This window comes from Macrosteles quadrilineatus, unplaced genomic scaffold, assembly GCF_028750875.1.
Source record: "Macrosteles quadrilineatus isolate MER2022 unplaced genomic scaffold, UCM_ALF_1.0 Scaffold_3__2_contigs__length_128488019, whole genome shotgun sequence".
Classification (NCBI taxonomy): domain Eukaryota; kingdom Metazoa; phylum Arthropoda; class Insecta; order Hemiptera; family Cicadellidae; genus Macrosteles; species Macrosteles quadrilineatus.
The window spans coordinates 9,283,576-9,303,598 of record NW_026542596.1 but is presented as its reverse complement, the minus strand read 5'-3'; the positions used below and the strand labels follow the sequence as shown (position 1 = coordinate 9,303,598).

General features: G+C 34.6%; 1 protein-coding gene across 6 annotated transcripts in view; it reads right to left on the bottom strand.

Moving 5' to 3' along the window:
• LOC128990759 (uncharacterized) overlaps window positions 1-20,023 on the bottom strand; it is a 178,410-nt gene that overhangs the window by 17,673 nt on the left and 140,714 nt on the right. For 5 of the 6 annotated variants that reach the window (XM_054413319.1, XM_054413322.1, XM_054413321.1 and 2 more), the window contains exon 3: window positions 12,890-12,931. The exons of the other annotated variant lie outside the window; for it this stretch is intronic. In XM_054413319.1, the coding sequence (XP_054269294.1) occupies window positions 12,890-12,931 (42 nt within the window). The remainder of the gene's footprint in view (window positions 1-12,889; window positions 12,932-20,023) is intronic. 6 annotated transcript variants of the gene reach the window in all.

Sequence of the window (20,023 nt, the reverse complement as noted above, 5' to 3'; positions counted from 1 at the left end):
ATGTGAACATAACCTCACTTCCACCCAGGCTGTCGTTACTGTAACCTTCACGATGATGTAGCAGTGTACAGGCTTACATGTGAACATAACCTCACTTCCACCCAGGCTGTCGTTACTGTAACCTTCACAACATGTAGCAGGGTACAGGCTTACATGTGAACATAACCTCACTTCCACCCAGGCTGTCGTTACTGTAACATGTAGTAGGCCCAGCAGTGTACAGGCTTACATGGGAACATAACCTCACTTCCACCCAGGCTGTCGTTACTGTAACCTTCACGATGATGTAGCAGTGTACAGGCTTACATGTGAACATAACCTCACTTCCACCCAGGCTGTCGTTACTGTAACATGTAGGCCTAGCAGTGTACAGGCTTACATGTGAACATAGCCTCACTTCCACCCAGGCTGTCGTTACTGTAACCTTCACGATGATGTAGCAGTGTACAGGCTTACATGTGAACATAACCTCACTTCCACCCAGGCTGTCGTTACTGTAACCTTCACAACATGTAGCAGTGTACAGGCTTACATGTGAACATAACCTCACTTCCACCCAGGCTGTCGTTACTGTAACCTTCACAACATGTAGCAGTGTACAGGCTTACATGTGAACATAACCTCACTTCCACCCAGGCTGTCGTTACTGTAACCTTCACAACATGTAGCAGGGTACAGGCTTACATGTGCACATAACCTCACTTCCACCCAGGATGTCGTTACTGTAACCTTCACAACATGTAGCAGTGTACTGGATTACATGTGCACATAACCTCACTTCCACCCAGGCTGTCGTTACTGTAACCTTCACAACATGTAGCAGTGTACAGGCTTACATGTGAACATAACCTCACTTCCACCCAGGATGTCGTTACTGTAACCTTCACAACATGTAGCAGTGTACAGGCTTACATGTGAACATAACCTCACTTCCACCCAGGATGTCGTTACTGTAACCTTCACAACATGTAGCAGTGTACAGGCTTACATGTGAACATAACCTCACTTCCACCCAGGCTGTCGTTACTGTAACCTTCACAACATGTAGCAGTGTACAGGCTTACATGTGAACATAACCTCACTTCCACCCAGGATGTCGTTACTGTAACCTTCACAACATGTAGCAGTGTACAGGCTTACATGTGAACATAACCTCACTTCCACCCAGGCTGTCGTTACTGTAACCTTCACAACATGTAGCAGTGTACAGGCTTACATGTGAACATAACCTCACTTCCACCCAGGCTGTCGTTACTGTAACCTTCACAACATGTAGCAGTGTACAGGCTTACATGTGAACATAACCTCACTTCCACCCAGGCTGTCGTTACTGTAACCTTCACAACATGTAGCAGTGTACAGGCTTATGTGAACATAACCTCACTTCCACCCAGGCTGTCGTTACTGTAACCTTCACAACATGTAAACACGCCACTTGCCTATACCTGACAGAACTAACCATTCATTCGCCTCAGTTAAAGGGGTATATTTAATCCATGCAACACTTATAGCATTATCATAAATTAGATACTGTACTATAAAATCAAATTGCAAACCATCAAATGTGCACAAAGAAACTTTTGAATCGTTCGAATGTAGACAGTATTAAAATCGAACTTGGCGATTCGTTGGTTCGGAAGTATTCTAAACAAGAAGTTATTTTTAGTTTGATCGGAAAAGTTTGGGTTCGGGCGACAAAGACTACTGAAACAAGTTACTTATTCGTTACATTCCAAGCACCGAGCACCCGCTCATGCATACTGTATGAGCATATCGAGGTTGAAATCTGTTGTTTTCCTTTCAATTTATTTTCATACGAGATAATACTCATATTTCCTGATAATTTTTGTATTAGTTATTTCAGTATTTTAATGATCATAGTTTCTACCTAAGGCTATTAAAATATGCAGTTTTCATTTGAAATTATGAACCTACAGATCAATCTAGTTGATGGGCCTAATGTGTGTATTAATTGGGAATTGTTGTTTTCAGTTCAGGTATATAATTGAAATCTAGTCATCATAGGGTTTTTAAATCAACTAAAACAGTATACCTTGCACAATTAGTAATGATGAATTATATTTTCACAAGTAATAGTTGTTACCTGGAGCAATTCAACAAATAGTTTTACCTTAAAATATGTCAAAAATCGAAATTTTCCAAGAACGTAGGTCAATTATTTGTGCAAATAAAATGCTTAGTTGTTGAGATTTGTTGATCGCAATTTTACGTTTTAAATGAACAACATTTGTATTTAAGAGCTAATGACTAAAATAAGCTATAAACTAGTGTCCAAATTGATTCTCTTTTCGCCAAAATGTTTACTTAAATTAACTCATAACTTGAACATTTAAGTTTTTTTTTTTAGGTTTTAAATCGTGAACCTCACTTTTGGTACATTTGGTACTCGAATCACATAAGATTTTAGAAAAAAATGTACGTAATTTAATGATAAAGTAGTTAGTTTGTTATCTACCATCGACTGTTGACAAGCTAGAGTAGCCTATGGGGCTTTTCCTTTACGGATTGGAAGACTAAAGTAAAGTGAGTTTATTGGTAACTGGTACTGTAGCTATCTCTCTTTAATGTTACTCAAACAAAAGCCATAGTATGACCATTATTAATAGAAAATATCGCATTTTCTATAATCTCGGCCCTAATAGTGAATGCGCAAACGGACCAAGATTGACAAAATATCTTATTGGATTATTACGAGTTAGATGTACAAAATCGTAATATTAATAACATTTTAGGAAGAAATACTGTACTTCTCATTTAAATTATAATTTAGACTTAGCCTTAAGTCAACATATTAATATGAGAATATGCCTATGGTAATCCTGAGGACGTTCACTAGAAAAAACAGACCATGCTGCAGCGCGGGCAGCGCAACACTACGTCACAGTGGTTAGGTGTACTACAATCTTACAGTTAAAATCTGACCAACAGCCAGCTTATTTACCTAAATCATATGGGATTTGGGAGTGAATCTATCAATGAATCTATCCACTAGTGTGACGTCATGAATCCTGCAGCATGGCATGTTTTTCTAGTGGGGCCTTGCCGGCAAATCGTGTTAATGATTAATGACAAAACTCTCTCTTATCATTTGGCTACTAATAGAGTTTAAAAAAGTATCAAATTGGATTTATGACAAGTTGTAAAACATTTTAAACACTAGGATATGTTTAGTGATTACATTTTGTACTTTTGTGCGTTTGGAATTATTTTAACGATTTTGTCGTCGTTGGAGAGTTCCCATAAAAGAAACTGTAATACAAATATAGGGCGTTTTTTATCCGTTTCAACGCAAGCCAAATTACAAAGTAAACAGTCACTGTTTAGAGGAAAAACAACCTCACATGCTGACATTACCTTCTTCTACCTAATTTCCGATCAGTTGGTATGCATTTTAACATGTTTGTTTACACGGTTTAGTGTTATTGAGAATTTTTTGTGAATAAGACTCAAAATAGGGTTTCCTAAAAACCAACCCATGTTTAAGACTGATTAATATGCATTCATGAAAAAATAAGTATTTTACTATGCATGTTTACAATTAATTGTAAAATCTATTTTACCATTTTACCATGTAACATCTTTACATCTCCTTAAATGGAAAAGTAAACTCCGTCTTTAAGTCCAACCACGAATCATAAACATAAACAAAATGACGTTACTGGCCCGAATCATATACTAATAGCATTAATATATAATTTCGACAATTCCATTTAAGCAATCTTAAAAAAAATTTTGTTGGACCAACAACGTAATTTGTTTATGTTTATAATCCATACCCGTTCTGTTCAAGTATTCGTGGTTCCAACATGCGTATATATTTTCTAAAAAAATATTTACTAAATATGAATGAAACAACTTTTACTGTCTGTTTAATTGACTGTTATTGCAATTAGCAGTCATTTATATTATAAGTCTGAAAAAATATTTATAGCAATCGTGTAAAATAAATGTTTCGTTTGGGCCTGCAATACACAACGAGCCACAAACACTAACCTGAACATTATCGTTTGGATCCGGAAACAAGATTTATAGTTCAATCTTTATATGCCAAAAGTTTAGCCTAAACATAAAACATAGTAGTGGTGAAAAATGAAAAAAGAAAGAGAAACGTTCGAAAAACATTCTTGTAAATACATTAGAGTTGGATATCCAAGAAAATTGATGGGATCTTGACGAAACTGTTGAATGTTTCTTGAGCGTGGTGATGAATACTGTATGAGGGTTAAGATCAGCTCAGGTCGCCGAATGTTACTACTGTGTATTAGTAACACTTTGTATACAACCTTGTTACTACTACTAATACACACTTATCAGTTATTGCCCAGTTACACTATTCAAAATTTTTAATACACGTTGCATACAACGTGACACAAACTTGCCAAAGTTACTATGCAGCCTTTAATTAACATCACCAAGAGGGAAGAGTGAAACATGGTAAAACATCAGTATACTTTTGGGCTGAACGATTTCTCGACATTTAATTAATTGCTTGCTCTTACTCACTACTCTTATCACGACAGAGTTAGTGCGAAGAGTATGATCTCTAACTATGCTGTACTGGGTATAATATTTAGTAAGTTGGCTTCTGAAAGTATTACATTGTGCTAGGAACCCTAAATAGATCAATCAACTGTCAAAAACCAACCAACTTAAGAAAAAAAACCTTTAATTGAATGTTTTTACCATGTGGGCTGAAGTATAGAAATATACATCGCATATTGGTATTAGAGTTTCAGCTAATTTTATATTAAAAATAATGTAGCTAAATTGTGAGCAACCGTCATAGTATGATTGTTAAAACATTGATACCCGTTTAAAAAAAAAAAAACTATTCCAAACTAACGCGATTTGAAAAATACAGCTAGTTTTATCAAAATTTTTAATTAAGTTATTCACTGTTATTTTTAGTGCTTTGCAGCTTTGACCCTACTGCTGAACAGCTGTTTGATATGCGGATATTGCTTTAGCTATAAAACTAAACCTAACCTTCTCTTAGACGGGTTCACCGACATTTTCAGAAACGATATCCCATGCACATAACTTTTGTTTAAAAAAGTCATAGCTAGATTATAAGTTTTAGTTAAACTGACTTTAGAAATTTAGGAACATGATATTATGTCTATATATTTGTAGCAAAACTTTTAAATCATAAAGCTGTCCGAAAATAGGTGTCAAAAATGCAACGCAGTGCACAAATCAGACAATAACTTAAAAAGAAATCAAATATAGGAACAAAATCATTAAAAATGTTCAATATGCCACAACTTTGTTTCTAAAAATGTTAGGAGGCTAAAATTTGTACAAATATTTTATAAACTTACTCAATAAGATGTATTAGATTTCAAAAGTTTCTTCAAACAACAGAGTGAAAGCTAACCCAAAATTTAACCGGTACTTTCCTGTTAAAGGGAACATTCATTATTATCGATGATTTTTTTCTCGATATATCGATATTAACAAATTGAAACATATCAGCTGACAATGACGAAAAATATTGTTCAGTATCAACAAACATTAATGAAATGAAACTGTTCTAAAATAAATAACCTAACATAACTAACCATACTTGCTGTAACATTTAACAATTCCGCGTTTAAAACTTGCCTTTTATTCAAACCCAAAGGGAATTTTTAAATGGTACAGCAAGTATGGTTGGTTATGTTAGGTTAGCTTAGAACAGTTTCATTTCTTGTTGTCAATTTGTAATGGATCGGAAAACAAAAACATCGATATATCGAGAAAAAAATCATCGATAATAATGAATGTTCCCTTTAACAGGAAAGTAGGCCTACCATTTAACCAATCATGGCAATCTAAGTTTGAAAAAAAAAATAATTTGATTACTTTGTAAATAAGCAAAGAAAGCAAAAGTAGTTCAAGTGCCCTGGGTTACTTTAGGGATGCAAACATTGCTCCCCCCCTGTTGCATCAAAATACTCTCGTCAAATGCCAAAACCATAAAAAAACTATGGTGTCACATTGAACGCGACTTTACTCAGCTGACAGCTAATATGGCATGCAACATTCCCACAACGTAGCAACAGGTAGCAGCCCACGCTGCGTGAGTGGATGTTTAGCACGTGTTCTTAACACGCAAGTGCGATGTTGTCATATCGCTACATTGTTGCCGCTTCTCCCATTGTTGGCGACAATAACGCAGCTTCGCTCTTGACCATTGTTGCGCAAGATATTGCACGGTTCGATGATCCACCGTGAATGCCACAGGAGTTTTTGTGCCTACAAGGTCGTCTGCGTGAATGCAGGTGATAGTTTGGAACAAGCTTGGTGATGGTGGAGGGATATGAGATTGTGAATATTGAATCCTGGATAAATACATTTGTTGATATTAACATAAGAAAAACCCTTAAATTGGTAACAGTTTGGCCGTTTACAGAATATACATTAGGATTGTGTTTCATCTTATATAAAGAGTTAGGCAACTAATATTGTGAATCCTTAAACCTCAAATGTAAAAATTTTGCTTTTGAATACCCTTAGATAAAAAAAAATACCCCCGCCGCAGCAAACCTGCCGACTAAGCGAATTTCCATTTGTCTGAATTGATTTTCAGTTAAATATATTTTAATAACATTAGGTTTAACGAGTACCTACTAGGTTTGCTGCTACAAGGAAACTAATAAAGTGTGTTTTTGAGTAAAATATTGATAGCTTAGTAGAAAATAAATAAATTTGCCAAGTTTGATCAAAATATATTCATAAACAAGCAAACTACAACATTTGACAATATTCTCCATAAGAATAACATAGGAATTTTAAATTTACAATTTTTTAAATTTTCTCCGTTACTAATAATCGAACAAAAATACTTTCATATACTAAATTATTTGTTTTTTTAAGCTCTTTAAAAAGGTCTAAAGAGAAATTGGGAAATTTTGTGTTTTGAGGGTCAAAAGTGAGAAAAGCCAATTTTTACCCCCTAAAACCCCCCGTAAAGCCCCGTTCCCATGGTCCGATCATGCTGGTTCGCGAACTCATTCAAGTTTATCCTGCTTTACACCTTTAAACCAAATTTCATCAAAATCGGACAAAAATTACTCAAGTTATCGCGTTCACGGACGTATATATATATATATATATATATACAGGGTTAGTAAAAAGTGTGGAGACCCCCTGTTATTTTTTTAACGGCCCATACTAGAAAAACTAAACTCGGCACACCTTTATGGCATGTTATGAAGTACTTTTTGGGCATAACCGTCACTTGGTGTACATCCCCAAAATGGGGGATTTTGGGGGAAACTCAAAATTTTCAAATACAAAGACCTATCGAGTGACACCTCATTTTGAAGTTCCTGGTAAAAGAAAACCAAAAACGCAAACTAGAGGTCTTTATCTCAATCCAGTAAAAAATGGCAGCCAATTGAAATTCTCAGAATTTGAATTTAACTTGCAGCTTTCCAAGTCTGGAGAACCCCTGTAAATTTTGTAGCGGCTCACACTAGGAAAACTAAACTCTACACACCTTTTTGGCATGTTATGAATTACTTTTTAAGCCTAATAGCCACTTGCTTACCAAACCCAAAATGGGGGATTTTGGGGGAAACTCAAAAGTTTTAAAAGATAAGCCCCATCAAGTGACCCCTCATTTTTAAGGTCCTGGTAAATAAACTAACAACGCAAACTATAGGTTTCTATCTCAATCCAGTAAAAAATGGAAGCTGATTGAAATCTTTAGAAATCGGAAATAACTTGCAATTTTATATTCAATTGGCTGCCATATTTTACTGTGTTAAGATAGAGACCTATAGTTTGCGTTGTTAGTTTTGTTTTATTAAGACCTTCAAAATGAGGGGTCACTCGATAGGGCTTACCATTTAAAATTTTTGAGTTTCCCCCAAAATCCCCCATTTTGGGTTTGGGAACTTATGAGAATTTCAATTGGCTGCCATTTTGTACTGAACTGAGATAGAGACCTCTAGTTTGCGTTGTTGGTCATCTTTTACCAGGACCTTCAAAATGAGGGGAAACTCGATGGGTCTTTGTATTTGAAATTTTTTAGTTTCCCCCAAAATCCCCCATTTTGGGGATGAACACCAAGTGGCGGTTGTGCCCAAAAAGTACTTAATAATATGCCATAATGGTGTGCCGAGTTTAGTTTTTCTAGTATGGGCCGTTATATAAGTCTATATATATAAAAATATATAAAAATTTGAACGAATAGTGTTTTTGGCCTCTGGGGACATCAAAATGAAAAAGTAAATCGGTCCCGGGTCTAGGTCTTACCGTGCCACCTACGGTAATAGCTACTTCGCTATAGGGAAATTCGCTAAAAACGTGGATCAGAGTTTTAATTTCAAAAACGTAGACGTAAATAAAGACAGCACCATGGGTTCGTACACTCTTAATTTAGTTTACTACTGCACTCTCAAAAGCAAAGATCTCAGTATGGCTAGAGACAATGGTTGGAGTGATCGTGAATAGTAAAATCTCCATCACACGATCTTCACTAGCAAGAGACTCTAAATGAAAAGTAGGTTCAATTCATTTGAAAATGATTCATAACTTGAATTTTTAAAACACCAAATCTCATGAAGACGATCACCATGCAGAAGAGGGATTGGAAATAGTAAAACCTTAATGATATGGCAACTGACATGAAAGTTTTCACACTCTTCCCCATTGAATTTGCTGAAATAAAATATTCATAACAGATAAACATATACTTCTTTGGGACGATCGTCATGGTTTTTTGGAACATAAAATCGTAAACTCAAGATAACGATACCTTTAATAGTTCTATAAAAAATCTAAATTTCGAACACCTTTGAATTTAGCCTTGAAGTGTTTCTTCATTTGTGGGCTTTAAATAGTTGTAATTCTATTAAAAACATTCAGTATAATTGATTGAATGAATTAATTAATAATACGAGTTGTATATAAAGTTTTAAAATCTTAAAAATGTCCTTCATGTAGACCTAATGTTTACTACACTTTAATTTTGTGGCTTTAATATACGCGCTGTGTTTAAGATGATACGCGTATGTGTGTCCTTGCAACGGTTTAGTCCAAATATATTTGGTAAATTAACACCAGCATAACGTATCTGCAAAATATCTTTAATAAATGATGAAGAAGTGTTAAGGTGTTGCCATTGTCACCAGAAATTAATGAAAGGGGATAAAAGAGATGAGTCTTTTGAGTAGAAGTCATGCTCGGTCGTCCATCTTCGTCAGGCCTCTCTGTCATCTGTCAACACTCCTCCTCCCTATCTCTCCCACCCTCTCTCCCCCTCTCTCCCTAACTAACCAATATTAGGGTACTTAAGTGGCTAATACCTGCCAGACAGTAATAGATCGCACCTAGGCTAACTAGGTCGGTAATTTGGAATATATTTTGAGCAAAGACATGTTTACTGTTTAAACTCCCTAAGATAAATAATATCTAATAACAAGGTAGTTGTTTAGTTTACTAGTAATGTTTTTTCAATTACAAATTTAGGGGGTGATTTTGTAATATTTTTGCATACGTTGAAGGTTATAAAAGTTTGTCAAACTCATGTAGTTTTCAAATTTTAAATAACAGAAGAAATGTTTGTTATTAGCTTGGTGTTAGTTGAATAGTCATTGCCTGACTTTACTAGCATTTTCGACTTATCCCAGTTGCTCTCACAAATTTAAATCATTTTGACATTTAGTTGCATCCAAAGTCTTCAAATCTTCAACAGACTTACAGTTACAGTGTTATTCTATATTTTTCGTCAATTTGTCCACTTTAGTGAATACTATGTAGCAAGTTAGTCGCCGATTGGAAATTTTATTTTGGGGTCTTCTAAAATATTCGACTGAAGTGAACTAAACTTGGTAAAGATATCATAATAACAACATTGGTCAAAATAGGTAGTAAAAAATATCAATTGGTGTATATGAAAAACATATTTGTATTATAAGTTGATTGGCTGTCGTGGGCATTTTGTACACGATTAATTTATTATAGTACTCAAAAAAGTTTTGATAAAGAATTATATGATAAAATAAGCCATGTTTTAACTATTCAAATATTTTAATACATCATGGACCTTATATTAATCCTGATACAAATATTTAAACCTTTGTATGTGTTTTGACAATATCTACGATCTTGGGAGATTTGACAGCTTAATGCTCCGAAGCTAGTCGTAAAAGAATAAATAAGAGATTTACCATATCAAAAGGTACGTAGCCTATACAGAAGTCGTTGTATTACATGGAGGTAAAAATAAATACATAATTTACTTTAGTGCGACTCTCAATTGGAATCACACATCGGAGAGGAATGGAGTCAGAGCCGAGGAGAGGAATGGAGTCAGAGTCGAGGAGAGGAATGGAGTCAGAGTCGAGGAGAGGAATGGAGTCAGAGTCAAGGAGAGGAATGGAGTCAGAGTCAAGGAGAGGAATGGATTCAGAGCCGAGGAGTAATGTCTCTAAACCACATTCTGGCATCTGACACGTCCCCCATTGTCAGAAGGATTGCAAAGGAAGATAAATAGGGGCAAAATGAGCAAACCGAACGGCGTGAAAAGGAAAATCGTTTATCCAAAGTGCGGTTTTGTAGTTGAATTTAGTCTTGTGAGTTACAATCTTAGATATATTCAAAATATAATTTTGCCATATTTCTGTTAAGTTTTTGTTTTTAAGTTATTTAAATTTTAAAACACTTATTGTTTAGTTTTATTAAAGATTGCAAAGGAAGATAAATAGAAAAAGAGCAAACCGAACGGCGTGAAAAGGAAAATCCCAAAGTGCGTTTGTGGTTGAATTTTGTCTTGTGAGTTACACTTTTAGATATATTCAACATATAATTTTGTCATATTTCTGTTTTTGTTTTTAAAGCTATTTAAATTTTCAAACACCTATTGTTAAGTAAAACTCTAAATAAAAAAATAAAGTTACCTTGAAATGTTTTAAGTTTGTATAAAATGTCTGTACATTTCTTCCTTAAAACATCTGATAAATGCCATGTCAAATTGTAAGATAAAACCAAGATTGGATAAAATGTAAATAAATAAATTATATTGTATTACAATAATTCAAAGCCGTTGACTTTATTCATTTCCGTTTTCATTGCACTATCTTACGTCTATAATTTTTTGCACTGGGTTAGAGTAATGTATTTTCAAAAATATATGCCAATGATAGAAATCCGCACATTCATCCCTTGGTAGTTTTATGTAGGCCCTAATTGGCTACATAATTTATGCTAACTATACAGGGTGTCCCGTAACTCTCTGGACACTTGTATATAGCGTTATTCCTTAGGTCATGACAAACACATTTCACCATAGGGACATGGGTCTGTGGTGTCTAGTTTACCGACTGTCGGCATTTATGTGTTTTTTACGAAAACATTAATAACTCCTAAACGGTTTGAGATACAGCTTTGATATTTTGCAAAAATGTTAATCTTATTAAGACCTATTATCTTTAGAAATTATACTAAAAAAATCATTAACCGTTTCAAAATGGCGGCCATTTAAAATATTTGGTGCCAAATTTCACGAAAACCGTAAACTTAACAAAAAAATTCCAAGAGAAAAAAAGTTTGTAAATTTTATGTAGTTTTCAATGATACCTTATTTGTTAAGATTGGATAAATAATAACAGAGAAACGTGTTGTTTTCGTAATGTATGACCACTTTTCTCCATTTAAACAATGCTAATACTCCTTTTACGTTGTTTATTGTATCAGTTGTTAAGGTATCATTGAAAACTACATAAAATTTACAAACTTTTTTCCCTTGGAATTTTTTTGTAAAGTTAACGGTTTTCGTGAAATTTGGCACCAAATATTTTAAATGGCCGCCATTTTGAAACGGTTAATGATTTTTTTTGTACAATTTCTAAAGATAATAGGTCTTAATAAGATTAACATTTTTGCAAAATATCAAAGCTGTATCTCAAACTGTTTAGGAGTTATTAATGTTTTTGTAAAAAAACACATAAATGCCGACAGTCGGTAAACTAGACACCACAGACCCATGTTCCTATGGTGAAATGTGTTTGTCTTGACCTAAGGAATATACAAGTGTCCAGAGAGTTACGGGACACCCTGTATAATTTTAATATAAGCCCCAAACAAATAACACTTAAAAAAAATACGTCTTACCTTTTCTTATAACCATTACGATATGAGATGACAGTTTCAGCCATTGAAAAATTCTTCATTAATCAAATAATGAAAAATAAATGTTATACATTAATATAGTTTAATTATTATAATTTAATAAATTATTATAGTAAGATCATAAATGACCTAATAATGTAATTGACTTTGATTTCCATGTTTTGTAAGTTATCGGGATGACTCTTTATAGTGGTAAGTAAACCATTTAAAAACATCTAGTTCTGATGTCTACAAGTGCACCTTAAGTGTTATAAGTTAGTTGCCTACCCACACCATTGTTTAAATAGAAGGAAAATACTTGGTCACCTCGTAGGAACATTTGTTAATGATATCAAGCAAACGAATCGATAAATTATATAAATAAGAAACTTATCAAAACTAAAACACAAAAAAACTATGTTACACGACCTTTGAGTATTGAAATCAAGTCAATTATGTTTTAAAATTAACGTATTCGTTGATTAAAATAGATCAATATTTCAGAATTTTAATATTTATGCCTTACTTTTACAAATGCAACACTACAATAACAACTAATTAGTTATATTATTATATTATTATTATTATATTATATTATTATATTATTTTATATTATTATATTATTATTATAGGTATATGGTTAAGTATTTTATAGTAATTATATTAACCTATTAGGATTAGAATCACACAGTGTAAACAAACTCGGAAGTGCCCTTCTGTTAGTGCTTAGAAGACAAAAAGAGACAAAAAATCAATCTCTGTAACTTACTGTAAGACTCAAACAAAGGCTCAAATGATTGCCCCATGTTTCCTGAAATGTAAAAATACGTGCAAAAACATGCAAAAACAGTGATATACAATATGATCAATAACCGAACGTGTTGGTTTACATGCTAGTAACTAAAACAAATCATTCAAATAGGAAAATAAAATCTAACATTCTTTATTATAGAAAAAATTTTAATATTCATTATCTTAAGAAAAACCTAGATACTGTTTAAACGCTCATTTGTGGGATAAAGTAAAAACGTAAGGGAATCATCGAACTAAAAACTTTTTTACTAATTAAAATCTGGAAATAAAAATAGCACAGTACGTCTCGGTTTTAAAGAGGTTAAACAATAACATAATGTAAACGATGAACCGTAGCATTGTTTACTTTACCAAAAACGTAATTTGTTTATGTTTATGACCCATACCGGTGTTTTTCTAGTATTTGTAGTTCAACATGACATATTGTTGAGGATATGGTATTTAAAAAAATTTAAGATTTTACGCATGCTGTTTTTATTTTGTTATATAAACTCCTACAACCAAGACTTTAAAAATATATTTTACTGTGTATAATAAAAATAAATTACTTATAAGGTTATTATAGGCCTAGCATCTTTAAATCCACACTAAGCAAGATAAATCTTCCATATTTTACACCTGATCATATTTTCCTCCCCCTGAAATCATAACTTTCCAATTGATAGTATAATAGTCAGTATGTAACACATTGGTACAAGATAAACGTTTTATTCCTCAATACATAAAAAAAAAGTTTTTACCGCTTACTTTTTGTTTTTACAAAATGCAACCAAGAAAAGGTTGTGAAAAGTGTTGATTACCCCACGGAAGTTTAAAACTGAAGGTCAATACTTCCGAGACTCGAATCAACATTTCGATATCTTTGGTAACACCCAATATTACAGGGTGTCCCGGAACTGTCTACCAATATTTTAGGGCATTGCTCCTGGGTAAGAAACATACCTAAATATCATATTTAAATTGTCCGGAAGTCCTTAGTTACTCACACAGCCGCCATTTAGTTTTTTCAGTTATCATTTTTTTTCTTATGTATGGCATACGAAATGGAAACTTTACACAAACATTAATGACAACTAGACAAAGCCAGCATGCGCTGCAACTAACCTCCAGCGGTCACGTATCACTAAAACTGCCATATCTCAGTTAATACCCGTCCAATCTTAAAGATTACGATGTCGATCGATTTGTAATAACATTGCCTTAAAAAAGTTATTCTTGTAAAATTTTGGTAAAATCAAGTTATTTAGGAAACAAAAATTTCGGCCGCCATTTTGTTTTATGAATTTGAAAAATCGTCATAATTTTTTGGTAGCTTTGTCTAGTTGTCATAAATGTTTGTGCAAAGTTTCCATTTCGTATGTTTAACCATTCTTTAGAAAAAAATAATAACTGAAAATAACAAAATGGCGGCTGTGTGAGTAACTAAGGACTTCCGGGCAATTTAAATGTGATATTTATGTTTCTTACCCAGGAGCAATGCCCTCAAATATTGGTAGAGAGTTCCGGGACACTCTGTATCCCAACCTTTATATTATACAGCCGGATGTGTAACTAGTAACGTATACTAATGTTTGGGCACTTCTAGATGAGCTAGAGACGTGAAATTTTCGGTGTTTTGAAGGTGTAGTGCCCAGACCCCCGGGAAAAATCTGAAAAGTGGCATTTTCTTCTTCCAACCCCCCCTAAATTAACGATTTCCCCCCCATGTTATTCTTATGGGAAATAACGTTGAAAACACCAATTTTCGTACGCTCATCTGAACCGTTTAGAAACGTGCTAGAGACTTGGAATTTGCGTAGTATTGTACTATGGGATCTTAAATTACCGGTAATATCCTTAAAAACCCTATTTTCAAAATTCTACCCCCCCAAAAAAAATCCATAAAAATTTCGGTTTTCGGAAAAACATGTTTTTTTAAAACGGCTGTAGCTCGAAAACCGTAAGAGCTAGAATCGATTTGAGGAAAAATCGTGAGTTCGAAATTAAATTTTCTACAAGACAGTTTTGTCAGAGAAGGCGTCATATCGAAATTCGCACTCCTTCACCTTCAAAAAACGCTCTAACTCCAAAAATTGTGAAAATCCTCTATTTTTTTACGTGTTTTTAATTTTTAAAACGACTTTTCGTATATATATTTCTACTTGTTATGCTCCCAACATTTAAAGGAATGTCCCTAGAGTGACCTTCAATAATTTTAACCTACAAAAAAAATTCAAAATGGCGGATTTTTAATAAAAAAGATTGTTTTTTAATGTATTTCTTATGGAGAATTAACATGCGTCGACAGGCAAACTAGACGTAAACGTCAGTAGGTGAAATATGGGCGTTTGGTGACAGAAAAAACATTTTTGTCACTTCTAGAGTAGCTAGGGAGCTGAAATTTTTGTTTAAAGGTTCGTCTGGGTACCAAACCACCCAGAGAGTCCCAAAATTTAGTTTTTCCAACTGAAACCCGCCAAAAGAAATCCCGTAAAACCCTAGTTTTTTTGGGAAAAACATGTTTTTTTTAAACTGCTGTAGCTTGAATACGGTAAGAGCTAGAATCGATTTGAGGGAAAATCGTAGGTTCAGAATTAAATTTTCTACAAGACAGTTTTCTCAAAGAAGGGGTCATATCGAAAATCTGACTCCTTCACCTTCAAAAAACGCCCTAATTCGAAAAATTGTAAAAGTTCTTGATTTTTTGCTGTTTTTAATTTATAAAACGACTTTTCGTACATATATTTGTACTTTTTATGGTCTTAACGTTGAAAAGAAAGTCCCTTGAGTGACCTTCTATAATTTTAACATACTAAAAAATTTTAAATGGCGGGTTTTTATTCAAAAAGGTACTTTTTAACGCTTTTTTTAACGTATTCCTTATAGAAAATTAACATGCTTATACACGCAAACGAGATCAAAATGTAAGGAGGTAAATTATTATGGATATTTAGACCAATACCATTCTAACCCCCCCCTCTTTCATCCCCATTAATAAAATGTTACCATTAGCAACAGGGTGCAGCACTAATATTTTTTTTAAATCTATGACAATAGCTAATTTGCAACCAAAAGGTGAGTGAGCGTAGCGAACGAGCTAACCTGAAGGCAAGTGAGCGCAGCGAACGAGCTCCAACCTAAAGGTGAGTGAGCGTAGCGAGCGAGCTTACCTAAAGGCAAGTGAGCGCAGCGAACGAGCTCCAAATTAAAGGTGAGTGAGCGTAGCGAACGAGCTAACCTGAAGGCAAGTGAGCGCAGCGAACGAGCTCCAACCTAAAAGTGAGTGAGCGTAGCGAACGAACTAACCTGAAGGCAAGTGAGCGCAGCGAACGAGCTAACCTGAAGGCAAGTGAGCGCAGCGAACGAGCTCCAACCTAAAGGTGAGTGAGCGTAGCGAACGAACTTCAACCAGGATATGATTGAGCCATGCATTTAGTTTAATTTTTTCCCATCTCAACCCCAAATTCGTGTTTAAACCTGAAATTTTACCTTATTTCCCCTATTTTTGGTGATTTTGACTGCGCAAGGGGTCGATTCTTCATGCCGATCATTTTTACCAACCCCCCAATACTATTTTACCTCACTCTAACTCCTAAGACTTTATATCGATGCTTATTGATGTGAAGAAAGTTTTAGAGGTTGTGACTTAGCAAATTTAATTTATCGTAGCAACGGCCCTACATCGAGACTCTAACATGTCAAGACTGGTTAGGTTTGCACTACTATGGAATACTTCGCAACTGCCAAGTTATCACTACGTCTTTTAAGCAAAAATGTTTCCGGACAAAAAATGTTTCCGTACAACATCCTGTCCCCCGTGAACATTTCTCATCACGGCTACTATTAAAAGGGGGCCTGGGGGCGGAGCCCCCAGCGAGCACAAGGCGAGTCTAAATCTAAATACTATACAATCCGATGTGTAACTGACTGGGGATACAAATTCTAGACCACTTCTAGATGAGCTAGAGACTTGAAATTTTCGGTGGTTGTAGGTCTAGTGCCCAAACCACCCATAAAATTCCAAAAAGTCGCATTTTCAAATTTTAACCCCCCCGAAAATTCGAATTCCCCCCCCCATGTTATTCTTATGGGGAATAACATTAAAAATGGCCGACTTTCGTGTTCCCATCTGAACCACTTAGAAACGTGCTAGAGACTTCAAATTTGCGTAGTATTGTAGTGTGAGGTCTTACAATACCGGTGGAATTTGCAAAAGTCCCATTTTCAAATTTTAACCCCCCCAAAAATCCAAAATGGCGGACCTCTGAAAACGAAAAAACACTTTTTTTCGACCGGATGTAGCTCGAAAACGGTAAGAGATAGAAAAGATTTGAAAGTATATCCAGGAACAGGAATTAAATTTTATACAAAACCCTCTTAGGCGTTTTCCAAAAATCGGACTCCTTCAGCTTCAAAAACCGCCCTACTTTCAAAATTTGGTAAATTTTTATTGAATTTTTACCGGTTTTCGTCATTTTTTCATACCTAAATAATTTTTTTCCGCAAATATTATTATTGCTTTGTATTGTCCTTACTTTACTTTAAATTTCACTTGGTAATTGTTTTTTCGTAACTTCACTGCTTGACCCCCAAAATTAATTTTAATCTCAAAATTTGAAGGTTTTTTGCTACTTTTACGAGCCCTATGTTATTCTTATGGAGAATAAGATTGAAATTTAATGACTTTGGTATGGTCAGCTGAATCGTTTGGAAACGTGCTAGAGACTTGTAATTTGGTAGTATTGTAGTAAGGGATCATAAGCTAATGGTGAAATTCCCAAAAGTCCCATTTTCAAATTTTAACCCCCCCAAAAATCCAAAATGGCGGACCTCTGAAAACGAAAAAACACGTTTTTTTTCAACAGGATGTAGCTCGAAAACTGTAAGAGCTAGAAAAGGTTGGAAAGAATTTTAGCGAAAGGAAATTAAATTTTCTACAAAACCCTAATAAGCGTTTTCCAAAAATCGCACTGCTTCAGCTTCAAAAAACGCCATACTTTTAAAATTTGATAAATATCTTTCAAATTTTTACTGGTTTTCGCTATTTTTTCATACTTAAATAATTACTTTTTGCAGATATTATTAGTGCTCTGTGTTCTTCTTGATTTACTTTAAATTCTACTCATTTAACGTTTTTTTGTATCTTTACTCCTTAACCCCCAAAACTTAGGTTTAATGTCAAAATTTAAAGTTTTTTTACCACTTTTACAAGCCCCGTGTTATTCTTATGGAGAATAACATTGAAAGTGGTCGACTTTCGAATGCTCATCTGAACTGTTTAGAAACATGCTAGAGACTTGAAACTTGGTATTATTGTAGTAGGGGATCTTATATTAACGGTATCGCACTCCTTCAGCTTCAAAAAACGCCCTACTTTCAAAATTTGGTAAATTTTTATTACATTTTTACCGGTTTTCGCCATGTTTTCATACTTAAATATTTTTTTTTTCAAAAATTATTATTGCTTTGTATTCTCCTAACTTTACTTTAAATTTTACTCTTTACATGTTTTTTCGTAACTTTACTCCTTGACCCCCAAAACTTAGTTTTAATCTCAAAATTTGAAGGTTTTTTGCCACTTTTACGAGCCCCGTGTTATTCTTATGGAGAATAAGATTGAAATATAATGACTTTGGTATGGTCATATGAATCGTTTAGAAATGTGCTAGAGACTTGTAATTTGGTAGTATTGTAGTAAGGGATGATAAGCTAATGGTGAAATTTTCAAAAGTCCCATTTTCAAATTTTAACCCCCCCAAAAATCCAAAATGGCGGACCTCTGAAAACGATAAAACACGTTTTTTTCAAACGGATTTAGCTCGAAAACAGTAAGAGCTAGAAAAGATTTGAAAGTATATTCAGGAACAGGAATTGAATTTTCTACAAAACCCTCTTGGGTGTATTCCGAAAATCGCACTCTTTCGGGTTCAAAAAACTCCCTACTTTCAAAATTTGGTAAATTTCTTTCAACTTTTTACCGGTTTTCGCTATTTTTTCATACTTAAATCATTCCTTTTTTGCAAATATTATTATTGCTTTGTATTCTCCTTACTTTAGTTAAAATTTTACACGGTACGTGTTTTTTCGTAACTTTACTCCTTAACCCCCAAAACTTAGGTTTAATGCCAACATTTGAAAGTTTTTACGAGCCCCATGTTATTCTTATGGAGAAAACATTTGTAACCCCATAAAAACCACCATAAGTCCCCGTTCCCATGGTCCGTTCATGCTATAGATTTACTCTGGTTTACTTAAGGTTTCATCCCCCTATCGAATTTACAACCCCCCCCCCCCAATATTAAATGCCCCCAATGTTATTCTTACAGGTGCATAAGTCTAAATCACGTTTACACATTTCTAGATTAACTGGATATCTGAAATTTTGAATGATTGTAGATCTTGCGCCCTTTCCGAAAAGTTACATTTTACAAATATAACACCCACCCCCACGAAATATAGAATCCCCCCCCCCAATGTTATTCCTACAGGTCCATCGGTCTAAATAAATTTTACCCACTTCTAAAATAGCTAAAGATCTGAAATTTGGCTCAATTGCAGGTCTTGCGCCATGGCCCATTTCTATTTACCCCCTACCAAAAAAGGGGGCCTGGGGGCGGAGCCCCCAGCGAGCCAAAGGCGAGTATTAAATATTTAATGCATGAGGATAAGAATCCCGCATGACAACGTGGAAGTTCATTACTATGTGTGATTGTGTTTGTAGCATGAGGGGGAGGGGGGGGGGGTATTTTGGTTACGAAAGATGAGGTCGACGTCCGCGCAGTTCTGTGGGTCAGTCCACGCGCTGCCCAAGTGAATGTCAGAACGCAGGATGAGGTCCTAGGAGAAGGCGGGACAAAGGTCAAACTAACTGTACACCTGGAGATAATCTGTAGTGGTGAGCAAGTTTGGTTGATTAGTAAAATACTTCCGCTCTGCAAAAGGTTCTATGTTGACGAAAACAATGTTTGTTCAGCAAATGACTATTGGAGTGTTTTACCATCACTAATTTGTAAACTCAAATTCTACCTTTGATTCACTGATTCAGGAGTACACGGACGAACCAGAAAGTATCAGGAAACATAATAGTTTGAGAAAGTATTGAAATAAATAG